This window comes from Culex quinquefasciatus, chromosome 3 (genome assembly GCF_015732765.1).
Source record: "Culex quinquefasciatus strain JHB chromosome 3, VPISU_Cqui_1.0_pri_paternal, whole genome shotgun sequence".
NCBI classification, from domain to species: domain Eukaryota; kingdom Metazoa; phylum Arthropoda; class Insecta; order Diptera; family Culicidae; genus Culex; species Culex quinquefasciatus.
Window position 1 is genome coordinate 183,833,653 of NC_051863.1, and position 17,335 is coordinate 183,850,987.

A 17,335-nucleotide genomic window follows, 5' to 3' on the forward strand; every position below is an offset into this window, starting at 1 on the left:
CGGTCATCTTTGGCCAAAAATTGAGAAAAAATAATCCCTTACTTTACTCTTTTATTTGACTTCCGAGCAGTACCACCCGGGCAGGAACGACTCCTCGTTCGGGCCTTCAAAAACCTGATACGTCACGTTCCGACACCGATTGGCGTCGTACTCGAATCGATACACGGTTCCCTTGCAGTCCACCCCCGCCATCGTGTCCTTGACCATCGCCAGGAACTGCGAACAAAACGCCATGCAAACCGAAGCCGACCAGTACTGCCGCGAGTCCCGGTCCAGCTCCTTCAGACCCATCTCGCGAATTTCGTCCACCACGCCCCGATCGTCCCGCAGCCCTACGAAAATCCGGCCAATGTTCACCAGGAAACTCTGGCACCACCAGTTGCGCGTCTTAAACCGATAAAAATTGTCCACCTGCCTTTGGTTCGACTCGCGCCGTTTCACCTTGACCTCGACAAACTCCAGCCGGTTCAGCAGGGCAGCATCCATCAGGTGGCGCTTGTCGAGCGGATCTGTGCGGAACACGCCGTCCATTTCCGCACCGTACAGGACCCGGTTGCCTTCTAGGGTTGCGCTGAACATGGCGCAGAATTCTTCCGATTCAATTACGGGGGCGGTTGTGTCCGGTTTTTGGTCGGGTTCGTCTAAAAAAAGAAAAACATCTTGAAATCCGATGCTCCTCGCTCGAATGCTCATGCAAGACTGATGAAACATTCCCGAAATCGAACACTTTTATACTAAAAACCACAGGCGCTCATGAAAGGGGCGGAGCCTAGCTTGGCGTTTCTCTCACAAGGGTAACTCACCACTCAGCACGTGCTGCTCAAACTTGAACCCGTAGTAGCAGAACCGTTTTTGCTGCTCGGTTTGGCTGGCCTCTTCCCGGATCTTTTCCGGCGTGTCTTTGGCGCACAGATAGATGGTTCCCCGGTAGCGGGTGGCCAGAATGATCCAACCGGTTCGGCGCTCGTACGGAGTGCACATCACCATCCGGAGCAGCCCGCGGAAGCAAACAAAGTCGGTGCCAAGCGTGCGATCCGCCTCGGGGTCACGCTCCCGGAACCCCCGGTTCAGGTTGTCCACGATGAACCGCAGCAGGTGGTCAATTTGCTCATCCTTTGCGGAGGCCGGTTTGGGCTGGCGCACCTCGAAACCTTCGTTCAAATCCAGGTGAATCCGACCATTCGATCCGGGCTTTGGCAGTGCAAGGTACTTGAGATTGTCCCCGGTGGGAATGTACCGCCGGTCGGCGTCGACGCTGAAGCTGCCCACGATCTTTGGTTGCGTTAGCGAGGGGAACGCCCTGGTGTTGTTTACGGAGAATTCCGGATTGAGATCCGTTTGTGGCATATTTAATACACTTTTACACTCACTAGAAAATGGAAAATACAACCGAATACCGTGAAAATCACAACAAAAATTCACATTCGTGAAACTCCGTGCGCAATTTGTTTGTAAACAATGCGGAACTCACCAGATGCGATGTGCGATGTCACTCATCGACATGTGATTGCGATGTTTTTACACTGGAAAATCATTATTTTATTTTTATATTAAAAAATTGTCATTAAAAGTTGTAAAAATAAATAATTATTCAAGAAATTCACATATTTTTTATAGTTTTCACGGAAATTCTTATTGAACGATAAAAATATTTCAAATACAGTCGACTCTCTGGCTGTCAATATTGAAGGGACCGTCGAGGAAAAGAGTTATCAAATTATAGAACCAGTGCGAAATGAGTACTAGATTAAAACTGTAAATGTGCAAAGTGGAGTACAGCTGTCAGCAAAACAAAGTCAAAGGTAATTAATTGTTTAGTTAAATCTTCGATGTATTCTTAGGTCGCATTCAATTATAAATAAAACTGCTTCTTGTTTTGTGAATAATAAGCTTAGTTATATTATTTAATCGTTCATAAATTCAGAAAGCAACAACAATAACAAATCGATCAGTACTTCTGCTGAAGAAACTGTTCAAGCGCATAGTAAATTCCAAACATTTCAGCAGGAACATTTTCAGTAGCCGCCAGAATGTTGCTCATAGCGCCCAGCGTGTTACGAACCATGCTGCTGGTCACTTCCAATGGCTGTTGGGGTCGTCTTCCGTATCTTCGACGTCTTCCCCGTTTACTGATTTTGGCTCAGTAACGAATTCGAGAATGTCGTCGTCCGACATCAGCTCAGCAGTGGTCAAATCGTCATCAACATTGCAATACGCCGAAAATGAGACACCTTCGGACAAGTGCGCCATCATATCATCTGTAATGGTGGGGAGATCTTCCTGGATGTCTTCATTCCATTGTTGATCAGCATCCGGACAGACGAATCCGGCTTTGGCGAAGCAATTGGCGATAGTGGACGGTTTCACGTCCGCTGCCCAATTCCTGGACATGTACTTTATCGCATCCAGAACGGTTATGTCGGAGAAATCCTTTAAATAAGTTAAAGTTAAATACATTTTTTCATTCAATATTTAAAAAATACCTTTTTCTGCTCCATTTCATCCAATCTGCGCTTAACCAAAGAGTAGCGATAGTAATGCTTAAGATTCTTTATGATTCCAAGGTCCAACGGTTGCAGCACTGAAGTCGCGTTGGGCGGGAAAAACTGCAAGTTGATGTTTATCAGCTTGTCTTGAAGGCGTTTAGGATGAGCGGTGCAATTATCGACAAACATCAGCACCTTCCGATTCTCTTCTCCAAACTTCCTGTCAAGATCGTTCAACCACTTCTCAAATATGAGTGAAGTCATCCAGGCTTTCGAGTTGCTCTCGTAAATTACGGGGAGAGATTTCACGTTTTTAAAACAACGCGGCTTCTTGCTCTTACCGATCACCAACAACGGTAACTTATCCGAGCCGTCCATGTTGGTGGCGCACAAAACGGTGATTCGTTGCTTGGAGTATTTACCGCCGTGGCACGCCTCACTCTGCATCGTGTAGGTTTTATCGGGGAGGCACTTATAGAACGAGGCAGTTTCGTCAGCGTTGTAAATGTCCTTCGGATCGTAGCCGCGAACCAGATCCGGCTGCGTTTTCTGCTTGAAGTCGTCGCACATGTTCGTATCAACGCTGGCACTCTCGCCACAGAGCTTCTTGAACGCAAGATTTTGCCGTTTTGCGAACTTTGAGAGCCAGCCGGCGCTTCCTTTGAACTCAGTAATGCCGAGCTGACAGGCGAAATCCTTAGCTTTTTCACGGATCATGATCCCGGAAAGCGGCAGATTGTTTTCCCGCGCTTGTTGGACAAACAGCTTCATGGCCTTTTCAAGGCGTTCGTTCGAGACGGCTCGTGGCTTTCGAAGATTGCCCTTGTCTTGCATCGCAATCCACTTCTCCTTGTTTTTGACGACAGTGGACACGGTGCTTTGAGGGACGCCGTAAGTTTCCGAGATTGCACCGATCTTCCAGCCAGCTGCGTGCTTTTCAATAATCTTCATCCGCTCGTGAACGGTCAAAACCGTTAGTTTCCTCCGAGTATCTGGCCGGGGCGACATTTTCGGGATAAGAGATGGAGACAACTTCGAACCGGAACACAGCACAAACGTCAAACTTATGTTCGTAAAACTTCGCTTCTAGATAATCACATCATTGGAGGCCATGACACGTAACCATATCGATAGCCAGAATATAATTTTCATTCAATCATGTTCCTAGGGACCGTCGAGGAAAAGGGTCGTCGAACAAAAGAGAATATTGAGGAATGAAGAAAATCAAAGTATGCAAACTGAAGGGACTGAAAAATTTATTGACAGCAGGAGCAATATTAGGTCTATTCCCGTACTTGCAGAATTGCAGAATTTCTGCAGCTTCTGCAGAATTCTGCAGCCAGCATAAGTCACTTTTTTGCAGCACGTTCCCGTACTTTTCAGCTCGCTCTCTTCATCTCTCTCTTTTGCAGAAGTTCTGCAAGAAGAGAAGCAGCAAAAATTTTGCCTGGGTAGCGCGTTCCAGTACTTTTTCTGCAATATTGTACACAGTTGAGTAGATTTACTCAAACTGGGTATTAAGGTTTTATCGAGAAATTAAAAGTGCAACATGGAGTTAAACTTTATGTCAAGCTACTGTGAAGTTTACCATGACAGTTACGAAAGTTTAACTCCATGTTACCGGCTCACATCTCTCTTTTTAATTTCTCGATAATTATTTCAAAACATTAAAATAAAGGGATTGAGAAAAATAGTAATTGAAAGGAGTTTACCTCTAGAACGGGGGCATTATTTTTTATTCAACTCAACATTTTATTTGAAAGATCAAGCATGTACCATTTATTTGGTAACTAGAAATTAATTATGCTTAGGATGAAATTATACATTAGAAATTATTCAAAACTTTTACATTAGGTAAAAATAGTGAGAGATGCAGGTACGTTTTACACATGGACATTGACATTTAGAAATTCATGATTAAAAATATTTACAAAAAAACTTATATTTTCAAATTGAGAAACTTAAAAAAAATCTGATATCTGAGAAATTTAAAAATGCTCCTATTTATATCAGAAAAATAAATAAAACACAAATTCAAAGCCTCGTTCAAAGCTTGAAAAATACAAATAATTAAAAATTAAAAATTTAAAAATGTTTAAAATATCAAAAAAATCATAATTTTAAAAATTCTAAATAAAACAAAAATAAAATAAAACTTAAAACTTCCTAAACTTAAGAATTCTTATATTTTGAAATTCTAAATAAAAAAGTTCAAGATGGTATGTGTTCTGGTTGCACTGCCATATTTCCCCAACCAGCGTGATGCACAACCCTGCGCATCTCGTTCAGCTGTGGTTTGGCGCGCCGTTAACGGCGGATGGAAGGTTCGAGAAAGCAAGCAACAAAAGGAAGGTTCAAGAAGAAGAAAAATCGGCGTTCATCAGCATCAGTCTTGTTTTAACACGCGAAGCAAAAGGAAGAATAAAAGCGGAAGTTAGTTAGTTATTCCGGCGTGTTTTATTTCGTGTCCGTTCCGGGTTCAGCGACCAAGTCCAAGTTCTACGTTAAACATATGGTCCTTCAAGTCCGGATAGTCGGGAACCGGTGAACATGGACAAACTGGAACGGGTCCGAAATGCGCAGCTTGCGCAGGTGAAAAGGGAGCTTGCAGCGGCCGAAAAGCTCGGCGAACGGAAAGCATCCATTGGAGAAGCGACGGATCGGCTGGAGCTGCTCAAAGAACTCGCCGGAAAGTTCCGGCAGACACAGGAGAGCATCGAACAGGAGCAAGAGAATCCGGAGGTCATTGCCTCAGTCCACGACTATCGGGAGGAATTTAACGAATCGTACTACGCCGCACGGAATCTTTTGGAAAAGTACATCGTTGACAACAATCCGGATGAAACAGGTTCTACGGATAGTGGCCACACGGTGATCGATGGAAACGGCGAACTGCGCGAAGCGATGCGACTACTGCTGAACACTCAGCGTACCATGATGGAGCGTTCGGGGAATGCAGGTGGAAATCTGGAGCCGGCGGGGAACAACGTACCGAATGTTAGACTTCCGGCGATCGACGTGCCAAAGTTCAGCGGGGAACGGAAGCACTGGAGCTCTTTCAAAGATATCTACACCACGACCATTCACAACCGGAACGATTTGAGACCGTCGCTGAAGATGCAGTACTTGGTCTCGTATGTGGACGGGTTCGCGCAGCAGCTAGTAGGCCGGTACTCGATCTCCGATGCCCACTACGAGGAGGCATGGACAGCGCTCAAGGACTACTACGACAAGAAAAAGTTCACCGTATTTGCCTTGGTTCGAGAGTTCGTGGAACAACCGGCGGTGGAAGAAGCAGTTTCTGGCGAACTTCGAAAGCTCGCCACGACTTCCGATGAGGTCGTGCGTCAACTCAACGCACTTGGAGCTGAGTTCAACACACGAGATCCGTGGCTTATCCACATTCTGCTGGAAAAGCTCGACGACGAAACGCGTTCACTGTGGGCGCAACGTATTGTCGAAGTGGACAACCCCCTCGTTGGACGACTTCCTGAAATTTTTGGGCAACCGGTGCGATGCGCTGGAAACCTGCTCAGCGTTTTCGAGGAAGGTGTCGCCGAACGTTCTTCCCAAGAAGGAGACCACGAAGAAACCGCCGTCGGAGAAAAAAAGTGCAGTCGTTATACTCGGCGGCGGTGGAGGAAAAGTGCGCGAAATGTTCCAAAGAACATCCGTTGTACCAGTGTGACGAATTTAGGAAGATGGACCTGCAGTGCAAACGGGATCTGGTGGCACAGGAAAAGTTGTGTTACAACTGTTTGCGATCGTCACACATTGCCAAGTCCTGCAGTTCGAAATCAGTGTGCCGGAATGCGGACTGCAAACAGCGTCACCACACGTTGTTGTGCCCGAAAAGTACGGTGAGACAAGTGGTGAACGAGAGCGCAACGGAAGAAAACTCCACGATCGATCCTGTCGTCACGATGGTGGCGCAAGTGCCAGCGGATGTGCCACGGAAAGCGTTCATTCTGCCCACAGCCATCATCCGCATTCGGGGAGTTGACGGCCGTCTGATTCAAGCACGGGCACTCGTCGATTCCGGTTCAGAAGCATCGTTGATCTCGGAGGCCTGCGTTAGCAAACTCGGACTGCCACGTGCCAACGGAAAGGTGGCGGTCACCGGTATGGGGCAACAAGCTGCTGGAACAACGCGAGGAGTGGTGAAGCTCGAAATTGCCAACCGGTTCGACGACACAAGCGTGCTACAGACGATGGCCTACGTCATGGGGAAACTGACGTCCACACTCCCAACGCAGCTCTGCCAGGTGCATCCAAGCCTCTTGGACAGAGATGTTCAAGATTTCCTCGCTGATCCGGCGTACCAGCGTCCGGGGCCGATCGATTTGATCCTGGGATGTGATGTCTTTCTTGCTCTATTGCGGCCGGGGCAAGTCAAGGACGACGGAGGGGTTCCTGTTGCGCAGAACACAATCTTCGGGTGGATTGTGTCCGGGAATCAAGCCATCTACACGCATCGTATCCAAGCCAACGTCTCGATAGTTAATCTTCACGCAGAGTTAGACATCAATCGCACCTTGCGGATGTTTTGGGAGCAGGAAGAGATTCCGAAACCGGCGCAACTTACTCCATCTGAAGAAGCTGCCGCCGAGTTTTTCAAGTCCACGCTTTCACGGGAGAAAGATGGACGTTTCATCGTACGATTGCCGTTTGACGAGTCGAAACCGGCGCTTGGGGAATCGCTGGGTCCAGCCATCAAACGATTGCGATCAATGGAAAGGCGTTTCCGGAGTGATTCGGAGTTCCACAAGCTTTACTCCGATTTCCTCACCGAGTACCAGGCCCTGGGGCACATGGAAGAGGTGCCAGCGAACGAGGTGGAAGTAGAAGCTGGAAAGTGTTGCTATCTACCTCACCACGCCGTCGTCAAGGACAGCACGACAACAAAATTGCGAGTGGTTTTCGACGCCTCCTGTGCAACGTCGACCGGAGTGTCCCTCAATGACAGGCTGCTTGCAGGACCTAACGTGAACCAGGAGCTGTTCTCTGTGTTTCTGCGCTTTCGAACCTACAAGGTGGCGTTTACGGCAGATGCTGAAAAGATGTACCGACAGGTGTGGGTGCATCCAGCGGACCGGGACTATCAGCGGATCGTGTTCCGCGAAACGGAGGACCAACCCATCAAGCACTACCGGCTGTGCACCGTTACTTACGGCACCAAGTGCGCTCCGTACTTAGCAATCGAATCGATGAAGCAAGCAGCCAGCGAGTTCAAACTCAAGTATCCGGAGGCGGCCCAGAAGATCGAGTTGGACACGTACGTCGACGATTTTCTCTCCGGAGCACAAACGGTGCAGCGGGCGAAGGAGTTAAAGAGCCAAGTCGTGGAGATTCTGGAGTCCGCTGGTTTCCACCTGCGGAAATGGACCACTAACTGCCCGGAGCTACTTCAACACGCGGCGGAGACAGACCAGACGCCGGTTGAGGTGAAACTGGACGAACGAGCGAACGCGGTCAAGGCACTTGGAATTTTGTGGCATCCCAAGGAGGACGAATTCTCGTTCAAGGTCAACCTCAGCCCGAACAGTGTCAACACCAAACGACAACTACTTTCGGATTCTTCCAAGTTGTTTGACCCGTTTGGATGGCTGGCACCGTGACCATCAAAATCAAGATTTTGTACCAGCACTTGTGGCTCTGCGAACTCTCTTGGGACGATGGTCTGCCTGCTACTGTTGAACCAGCGTGGAAGGAGATCAAGGAGACGCTACACCTCCTGGAACAAATACGCATCAGGCGATTCGCACCCAACAAGGACGGCAAGATCGAGTTGCACGGGTTTTCGGATGCATCGGAAGCGGCGTACTCGGCGGTGGTGTATGCGAGGGAACCTGACGAAACTGGACAAGCGGAGATGAACCTACTGGCAGCTAAGACGAAGGTGGCGCCGATACGCCAAGTGTGCGTACCCAGACTGGAGTTAAACGGTGGGACTCTTCTGGCAAATCTGATGCTGGCGATAGTTGCGGCGCTTTCGCATCTCGAGGTGGAACTCTACGCATACACGGACAGCAGCATTGTTCTTCACTGGCTATCTGCGCACCCACGCAAGTGGAAGACGTATGTGGCCAATCGTACGTCGGCCATTCTCGAAGTGCTGCCACGTGATCGCTGGAGCCACGTGCGAAGCGAGAACAACCCGGCAGACTGCGCCTCTCGTGGGCTCACCCCAGCTGAGCTGGTAGCGCACCCAATGTGGCCCCATGGACCCAAGGAGATGAACTCGAAGGATGACAGCTGGAAGAACGTACCACTCGAACCGATAGACGACGAGGACCTGTTGGAAACCCGCCAGCTCAAGGTGTTGCACAGTACTGCAATGGTCATCCGAACGGACTACAGCATCGAGTCACGGCTGTTGGCACGGCGGTCGAGCTACACGCTCATTGTACGTACACTGGCGTACGTCAATCGTTTTCTGTTGGCACTCAAGTCTGAAGATGCAAACTTGGAACCAGGTCTGTCCCCAAACGAAATTTACGATGCGAAAGCTCAGTTGGCTCGATTTGCACAACACGGCGCGTACGAGAAGGAAATTCAGCTGCTACTGAAAGGCGAAGAACTCCCGGCTAAGGACAAGCTGTCTGCTCTTCATCCGTTTCTTGATGGCCAAGGCACAATGCGAGTAGGAGGGCGGCTTCAGAACTCCTCGCATCCGTACGATGTCAAGCACCCCATCATCTTGCCGGGCAGCCACAAGGTGACGGAGCTGTTGCTGCGAGAACTACATTTGCGAAACCTGCACGCCGGACCTACACTTCTCACAGCTACGGTCAACCAACAGTACTGGGTGATTGGACTCCAAGCAGCTGTTCGTCAAGCGGTTCAAGGTTGCGCCCGGTGCGTGCGGCTCAAGGGAAAGACGGCTTCGCAACTCATGGGCAGCCTGCCTGTGACTCGAGTGATGGGGACTAGAGCATTTGCGCACGTCGGCGTGGATTACGCAGGTCCAGTGAAGGTTCACGCATCCTGCGTGCGAGGCGTAAAGACCACAAAGGGATACATCGTAGTTTTCGTGTGCATGGCCACAAAGGCCGTCCATTTGGAACTCGCCAGTGATTTATCTACCAACACCTTCATTGGCGCACTGAAGCGGTTCGTATCGAGGCGTTCGCACCCGAACGAGATGTGGTCCGACTGCGGCACAAACTTCGTGGGAGCAGACACGTGGCTGAAGGAGATCCGAGGTGCGCTGGAGAAGCACAACGTAGCTGCTAACCGGTTCCTGACTAATTTGGGCATCAAATGGGTGTTCAATCCACCATCAGCACCGCACCGTGGTGGGCTCTGGGAGGCCGCGGTAAAGAGTGCAAAGAAGCATCTGGTCGCGGTGCTAGGATCCGACGCAGCTACATTTGAGGAACTTTCAACGGTGCTGACGCAAGTAGAGGCATGCCTCAATTCACGTCCGTTGTGCCCACTTTCAGCGGACCCGGATAGCTACGAAGCATTGACACCTGGTCACTTCTTAGTTGGACAACCGCTAAACCTCATCCCGGAACCAGGTGTGCAGCACCTCCCGATGAATCGCTTGGACAAGTGGCAATTGGTACACAGACATACGACGGATATTTGGAGCCGTTGGCGGGATGAATATCTCGCTCACCTGCAGCCAAGAACGAAATGGAGGACGACCGAGACCAACGTAAAGGAGGATCAGCTGGTGCTGGTCAAAAACGACAACGCACCGCCGACTCAGTGGGAGTTGGCCAGGATTGTGAAGCTGCACCCGGACGCATCTGGAGTTGTCCGGACGGTAACGCTGCGACGAGGTCAAGCGGAGTACTTGCGCCCCGTTCAAAAGATCTGTGTACTACCAACTGATTGAGGCACAGGTGCCTCAAGGTGGGGGAGTATGTTCTGGTTGCACTGCCATATTTCCCCAACCAGCGTGATGCACAACCCTGCGCATCTCGTTCAGCTGTGGTTTGGCGCGCCGTTAACGGCGGATGGAAGGTTCGAGAAAGCAAGCAACAAAAGGAAGGTTCAAGAAGAAGAAAAATCGGCGTTCATCAGCATCAGTCTTGTTTTAACACGCGAAGCAAAAGGAAGAATAAAAGCGGAAGTTAGTTAGTTATTCCGGCGTGTTTTATTTCGTGTCCGTTCCGGGTTCAGCGACCAAGTCCAAGTTCTACGTTAAACAGTATGTCAGAGACATAACCGAAAGACATAGGACCAAACAATTTGAATGTGTTTTTGGATTGCTAGTGAAATCGAGAGTGAAATCTGAAATAACATTATTTTATTTTGTTTTATAGATTTGTCGGCAAAATTGTCATAAATGTTCTCCCAAGGTGAACCTTCCATGAGGGCACCGGCAACTCCAGGTTGTGGCCACTACGGTCGAAATGTCAATTTTCATGTTCAGTATCAAAAACCATGAATTTTGATATCCATATTGCCACAACTCGTATGGTTCTGTAAATGTCCTCCCAGGCCCCGAGGAACCTGCTTTGAGATCACCGGCCACTCAAGGTTGTGGCCACTACTGTCGGAATGTCAATTTTCATGTACAGTATCAAAAACCACGAATGTTGATACCAATATTGCCACAACTCGTATGGTTCTGTAAAAAGTCCTCCGGGCCCCGGGGGAACATGCTTAAAGGGTACCGGCCACTCCAGGTTGTGGCCACTACTGTCGAAATGACCATTATTATGTTCAGTATCAAAAACCATGAATTTTGATACCCATATTGCCACAACTCGTATGGTTCTGTAAAAAGTCCTCCGGGCCCCGGGGGAACCTGCTTAAAGGGTGCTGGCCACTCCAGGTTGTGGCCACTACTGTCGAAATGGCCATTATTATGTTCAGTATCAAAAACCATGAATTTTGATACCAATATTGCCACAACTCGTATGTTTCTGTAAATGTCCCCCCAGGCCCCGGAGGAACCTTCTTTGAGGGCACCGGCCACTCCAGGTTGTGGCCACTACTGTCGAAATGGCCATTATTATGTTCAGTATCAAAAACCATGAAATTTGATACCAATATTGCCACAACTCGTATGGTTCTGTAAAAAGTCCTCCGGGCCCCGGGGGAACCTGCTTAAAGGGTACTGGCCACTCCAGGTTGTGGCCACTACTGTCGAAATGGCCATTATCATGTTCAGTATCAAAAACCATGAATTTTGATACCCATATTGCCACTACTCGTATGGTTCTGTAAATGTCCCCCCAGGCACCGGGGGAACCTGCTTCGAGGGCACCGACCACTCCAGTTTTTTTTTCACCACTGTCAAATTGGCCATTTTTCATGAGAACCGCCGCATCATAGCGACTTCCACGCCGTCCGCTTCGCTCGAATTTCCTCCTTCTGCTGCCGGTGGTTCTTCCTTCTGGTTGCTGGTCCTCTTCTTCTATTGGCCGCTGCTGCTGCTGCTCCGCGCCGGCCCGACGTGCACAGTTCAAGTGCTCGTTCCAAAGTGACTTGCTTTTGCGAAATTTTCTGCTTAAATAGCGGCACAGCCGGAGAACGGCACAAAAGGGGCGCGGTCTCGAATGCATACGCTCGCTCTGATTGGTCATTTGTCCGATTTGTATTGAAAAATTACTCATTTTGATTGCATGTTTTAAGTGCTTTAACTATGTTTAGTCAGACTATCTATGTAGTTAACAATAGCTGAAGTCTTCCTCTTTCGATTGGTGGTCCAACCATCTGGATTGATTCACAGGGAAAAAAGATATAAGCGTTCAAAATGTCCCCTTTTTTAACGCTTAAAAGTGACGCTTTGGATCGAATTTCTGAACTGGCCCCCCAATATAGTAAGTAAAGACATAGTCCTATGTCAAAAATCAAAAGTTTGAATACTTCAGAGTTCAGAACACCAAAAATTCAAAAGCTACAATTAAAAGAAAATTAAAGATACTAAAAAATTTCAAAAATAAGTAAAGTTTTAAAATTCTGTGAATCAAAAATTTTAAAATTCAGATATTCAAAAAATAGAAACAGTTAGTACCGAGATTAGTACTCTATTTCCCGAAGAACTTGTCAAAATTTCCAACCTCTAAAACCTCTAATCTGAGCTTCTAACCTAAAATATAACTCCAATAAAAATTGTACTTTTTATGATTCAAGATGGCAGCATTTAAAAATTTCCGAATTTTAGAATTTAAATTTCTTAAAATAGAAGAATTCGACAAAACTATATCGAATTTTTTGGTTCGTATAAGAATACAAATTGGTAGTACCGTTTTAGGTACAATGTATTATTTGCCAATTAAATTTACTTATTATTTAAACACACATATTGCTTATTGCGAGATAAAATCACGTTTCTCCATCGCTGTGAGTGACAGGAGATTATTGCCGCCTAACTACCGCAGTGTAAAAATCAGCAAGTTGAACTGAAATTCTGCGTTGATTTGGCTGTCAACTTGGTTTGTTTTGAATATTTTCCAAAGTCAGCTGAAAACTCAAGGCAACCTTTGACAACAGCCAAAAATTTGTTCTGCGGCTGTCATGCGGCCATTATCCTGCGGTCGTATCACCGCGCGTGAACTCTAATTATTAACGCCCGCGATAATATTTAGCCTATTCTTTAGTTATCTTTTTTTGTCAAGTTAAAATATTAACACTAAAAAAATCGCTATATGATAATGAACTAAGCCTGAAATCGTTCTCAATAAAATCAGACATTTAAAAAAACTACCCCAAAATCCATTAATTCAAAATATACAAACGTCCCTTCAAAAAAACTACTTCAATTTAGTAATAATAAAACATAAAACTTATTGCAACTAATAATAAAATGCATAATTTCACCCAACTTGCCACTTTTATGTAAGCGTGTACTCAACATCCATCACACCAAATTGCAGTAGCTTTTCAACAAGAAAGAGAAGAGAGAGCTTGCAGAAAAGTACGGGAACGGTTTTGCTGCAACTTCTACCTCTCTCACTGCAGAAGTTCTACCTGAGAGAAAAGTTACTTTTGTTGCAGAAAAGTACGGAAACGCTCTGCTGCCGTTTTTGTGCAGAATTGCAGAATTCTGCAGTACGGGAATAGACCTATTGATATCGAGAAGATCGACAGCCAGAGAGTCGACTGTATTTACATTTTTCAGTGTGGAGGAACTCACCGTCAGCCCGACAGAGAAACGTCAAACGCGGTGCACGTGTGAGGTTATGTCAAAGTGTTATGTGATTTTTGACAAACAAATCGAAGAACCGGATCAAAAGTGACTTTGAATTAGATTTTTTCACAAAATTTCAAAAATTACACCAAATAAAATATAATGTTGCGAAATAGTTTAATCAGCTTGGTGCGACAGTCAAACTGTGGTAAGCAAAAATGCTCGCTATACTCTAAAACCTTCATTAAATCATTTTTTGTTCCCCGCTCAATAAAAAACAGTAAACACGTCCCGCAGTTTGTACTCCGCGTCGGTGCTGGGCCTAGATGGGTACCGGAGCTACCGGGAGAAGACGCGCACCCAGCACCTGCACAATGTGGACAACTTCAAGCGCAAGATGAAGGAGTTTGTGGCGGCGTCCGCCACGAACATGGTCTTTACGGAGGATTTGAAGAACATCATCCACCTGGCCGAAGATACGCCCGAGGACAAACAGCTGCTGGTCGATATGCTGGAAAAGTGAGTTGATTTTTGAACGGGTTTCAAACGAATTTTGTTTTAACATTTTTTTTTTCATCTTTTTCAGATACAACTCCCAGGCCCAGGAGCTGCGCTTTGGCAACTACGTGTTCGGACCGGTGGTGATGCGGGCCCTGTACGTCCTCAACGACCCGGCCCTGGCGCTGAAGCTGTTCAAGGACGAAAAGTACGCCGGATTCTTCGACCAGCTCACGTCGTACCAAATCCTGGGCGATCTGCTCTTCGAACGGGGCCACTATGCGGACGTGCGGCAGGTGTTCGACCTGGTCAAGAGTCGCCAGGTGCAGGGTGGCCGCTACCCGAAGCACTCGATCACGCTGACCTTTGCCGCGTGCCACAAGGAAAACACCCCGGAGGCGTTCCAGTACGCGATGGACCTGTGGAAGGAGCTGAACGCCGTTGGCCACGTCCCGATGAGGAAGGCAACGGCGTACGCGGCCGCGCTAGCGTTGAACCAGAACCAGCCGGGCATCGCGCTGGAGATCGTCGGCACCGTTACGAAGGGCAACTACGTAACGATCCGACAGCTGAAGATCCTCGCCCTTATCGCGATGGAACGCCTCGAGGACATTGTCCCCATCTTCCGGCTGGTGCTGGAAATCGGCGGCCCCCTCGAGCGCAAGCAAACCTTCTGCCGGGAGGTGATTGCGAAAGTTGAAGCGGCGATAGGTGCGACCAAAACGGAGCTGCCCCAGGATCTTTCCCGCATGCTGGAGTATCTGGAGAAGAACGGCCACATAACGGACACGACGTTGGACGAACTGCTGTGTCAGGAGATTGCATCGACCGCGCAGAAGAAGGATCCGAACGCGAGCAATCTGGCGGACAGCTACCGGAGTCGCGGTGGGTCGCAGAATCTGCGGAACTATGTGCCCAAGAATCAGCGGTCGAGGTTTACGCGTCCCGGGCTGGCGGAGATGAGTTAGAGTGCGCGTGGTAGTTTGTAGAAAGTGGCGATAATAAATGTGGTAAACTGAACCTATGTGTGGATTATTTTTAATTGATTGATGACTTCACTGAAGCAACTTGCCAAAAATGACCGAAATGACCACAATAAATAAAATAGCAAATACAGTCGACTCTCCGGTTGTCAATATCCAAGGGACCGTCGAGGAAGAGAATCATCAGTTTACAGAACGATGCAAAATGAAGACTCGATTGAAATTTGTTTTTTCTTGCTAACCAGCTATAGGAAAGAATCATGGCAACGTCCAGCAAACAAAAACAAATAAATGTCAAACACCCTTTAAAGCTTCGTTTCTCAAAGAAAAATGTCTATGTAAGCCATGAGAAAGAAAAATTATTGACAACCAGAATAGATATTTAAAGCAAATAGAATTCAAGGGACCGTCGAGGAAAAGATCCTTCAAGCAAGAGAAAATATCTAGGAATAAAGACAATCGAAGTATGCAGTTTGAAGGGACTGAAGAATTCATCGGTACATGGAGCATTATTGATATCGAGAAGATCGACAGCCAGAGAGTCGACTGTATGATCAAAACGACCAGAACGACCAAAATGATCAAAATGACCAAAACGATCAAAATGACCGAAATGATCAAAACGACCAAAATATCAAAATGAACAAAATGGTCAAAATTACCAAAACGAATAAAATGACAAAAATGATCGAAACGACCAAAATGACCAAAACGATCAAAATGACCAAAATGATCGAAACGACAAAAATGATCAAAATTATCAAAACGATCAAAATGACCAAAATAACCAAAATGATTAAAATTATCCAAATTTTCAAAATGGCCAAAACGATCAAAATGGTCAAAATTGCCAAAACGATCAAAATGACCAAAATGATCAAAACGAATAAAATGATCATAATGCCCAAAATGATCGAAATGATCAAAATAATCAATATGATCAAAATGACCAAAATAATCAAAATACCCTAAATGAACAAAATTATCAAAATGCCTAAAACAATCAAAACGATCAAAATAACCAAATGATCAAAATTATCGAAATTATCTAAACGATTAAAATGACCAGAACGACCAAAATGGTCAAAATGACCAAAACGATCAAAATGACCGAAATGATCAAAATGACCAAAATGATCCAAATAATCAAAACGATAATAACCAAAATGATAAAAATTACTAAAATGATAAAATTGAACAAAACGACCAAAATGACCAAAACGATCAAAAAGACCAAAACGATCAAAATTACCAAAATGATCGAAACGACAAAAATGATCAAAATGACCAAAACGATCAATATGGTGAAAATGAACAAAACGATCAAAATGACCAAAATTATCGAAATTATCAAAATGACCAAAACGATCAAAACGGTCAAAATTACCAAAACGATCAAAATGGCCAAAATTATCAAAATGACCAAAACGATCAAAACGGTCAAAATGACCAAAACGATCAAAATGACCAAAATAATCAAAATTATCAAAACGATCAAAATGACCAAAATAACCAAAATGATTAAAATTATCGAAATTATCAAAATGGCCAAAACGATCAAAATGACCAAAATGATCAAAACGAGTAAAATGACCAAAATGCCCAAAATGATCGAAATGATCAAAATTATAAATATGATAAAAATGGCCAAAATGATCAAAACGATATAAATGACCAAAAAGTTCAAAATGCCCTAAATGATCAAAATTACCAAAATGATCAAATTAACCTAAACGACCAAAATTCCCAAAACGACCAAAAAGACCAAAATGATCGAAACGACCAAAATGATCAAATTTATCAAAACGAATGAAACGATCAAAACGATCAAAATAACCAAATTATCGAAATTATCAAAACGATCAAAATGACCAAAACGATCATAATGACCGAAATGATCCAAATGATCAAAACGACCAAAATGATCAAAATTATCAAAATGATCAAATTGACCAAAACGATCAAAAAGACCAAAATGATCAAATTGACCAAAACGATCAAAATGACCAAAACGTTCAAAATTACCAAAACGACCAAAATGACAAAAATGATCAAAATTACCAAAATTATCAAAACGATCAAAATAACCAAATGATCAAAATTATCGAAATTATCAAAACGATCAAAATGACCAGAACGACAAAACGATCAAAATGACCCAAATGATCAAAACTACCAAAATGATCAAAATTACCAAAATGATCAAATTGACCAAAACGATCAAAAAGACCAAAACGATCAAAAAGACCAAAATGATCGAAACGACCAAAATGATC

The 17,335-nt window shown here is 45.7% G+C and overlaps 4 protein-coding genes across 4 annotated transcripts; 2 read left to right on the top strand and 2 right to left on the bottom strand.

Annotated features, from left to right (window-relative positions):
• Window positions 1-37: 37 nt before the first annotated feature.
• Window positions 38-1,458, bottom strand: LOC6035324 (decapping nuclease DXO homolog). Its single transcript, XM_001845487.2, has 2 exons — window positions 804-1,458; window positions 38-641 (listed from the first exon to the last, which is right to left on the bottom strand). Exons 1-2 carry the CDS (start codon window positions 1,345-1,347, stop codon window positions 52-54), a joined length of 1,134 nt encoding a protein of 377 aa, XP_001845539.2. The 5' UTR covers window positions 1,348-1,458; the 3' UTR covers window positions 38-51.
• Window positions 1,459-2,363: 905 nt separating this feature from the next.
• Window positions 2,364-3,579, bottom strand: LOC119769344 (tigger transposable element-derived protein 4-like). Its single transcript, XM_038261374.1, has 2 exons — window positions 2,828-3,579; window positions 2,364-2,383 (listed from the first exon to the last, which is right to left on the bottom strand). The coding sequence occupies exons 1-2, from the start codon at window positions 3,492-3,494 to the stop codon at window positions 2,364-2,366; spliced, it is 687 nt and encodes a 228-aa protein (XP_038117302.1). The 5' UTR covers window positions 3,495-3,579.
• A 1,457-nt stretch (window positions 3,580-5,036) lies between these two features.
• On the top strand, window positions 5,037-10,332 carry LOC119769345. The gene is made up of 3 exons (XM_038261375.1): window positions 5,037-6,097; window positions 6,184-8,082; window positions 8,241-10,332. Exons 1-3 carry the CDS (start codon window positions 5,037-5,039, stop codon window positions 10,330-10,332), a joined length of 5,052 nt encoding a protein of 1,683 aa, XP_038117303.1.
• Window positions 10,333-13,625: 3,293 nt separating this feature from the next.
• Window positions 13,626-15,096, top strand: LOC6035325 (pentatricopeptide repeat-containing protein 2, mitochondrial). The gene is made up of 3 exons (XM_001845488.2): window positions 13,626-13,786; window positions 13,860-14,097; window positions 14,165-15,096. The coding sequence occupies exons 1-3, from the start codon at window positions 13,741-13,743 to the stop codon at window positions 15,042-15,044; spliced, it is 1,164 nt and encodes a 387-aa protein (XP_001845540.2). The 5' UTR covers window positions 13,626-13,740; the 3' UTR covers window positions 15,045-15,096.
• The last annotated feature ends 2,239 nt before the right edge of the window (window positions 15,097-17,335 follow it).

Bases quoted from the DNA above. Each gene is read 5' to 3' on its own strand.
- LOC6035324 (XM_001845487.2), bottom strand. From the start codon at position 1,347: ATGCCACAAACGGATCTCAATCCGGAATTCTCCGTAAACAACACCAGG. The intron at 642-803 runs GTGAGTTACCCT...TTCTTTTTTTAG, and splicing joins TGAGCAGCACGTGCTGAGTG to ACGAACCCGACCAAAAACCG.
- LOC119769344 (XM_038261374.1), bottom strand. From the start codon at position 3,494: ATGTCGCCCCGGCCAGATACTCGGAGGAAACTAACGGTTTTGACCGTT. The intron at 2,384-2,827 runs GTAAGAGCAAGA...GTACATGTCCAG, and splicing joins GTTACCGTTGTTGGTGATCG to GAATTGGGCAGCGGACGTGA.
- LOC119769345 (XM_038261375.1), top strand. From the start codon at position 5,037: ATGGACAAACTGGAACGGGTCCGAAATGCGCAGCTTGCGCAGGTGAAA. The intron at 6,098-6,183 runs GTGCAGTCGTTA...TGACGAATTTAG, and splicing joins ACCGCCGTCGGAGAAAAAAA to GAAGATGGACCTGCAGTGCA. The intron at 8,083-8,240 runs GTTTGGATGGCT...AATACGCATCAG, and splicing joins TCTTCCAAGTTGTTTGACCC to GCGATTCGCACCCAACAAGG.
- LOC6035325 (XM_001845488.2), top strand. From the start codon at position 13,741: ATGTTGCGAAATAGTTTAATCAGCTTGGTGCGACAGTCAAACTGTG. The intron at 13,787-13,859 runs GTAAGCAAAAAT...AATAAAAAACAG, and splicing joins GGTGCGACAGTCAAACTGTG to TAAACACGTCCCGCAGTTTG. The intron at 14,098-14,164 runs GTGAGTTGATTT...CATCTTTTTCAG, and splicing joins CTGGTCGATATGCTGGAAAA to ATACAACTCCCAGGCCCAGG.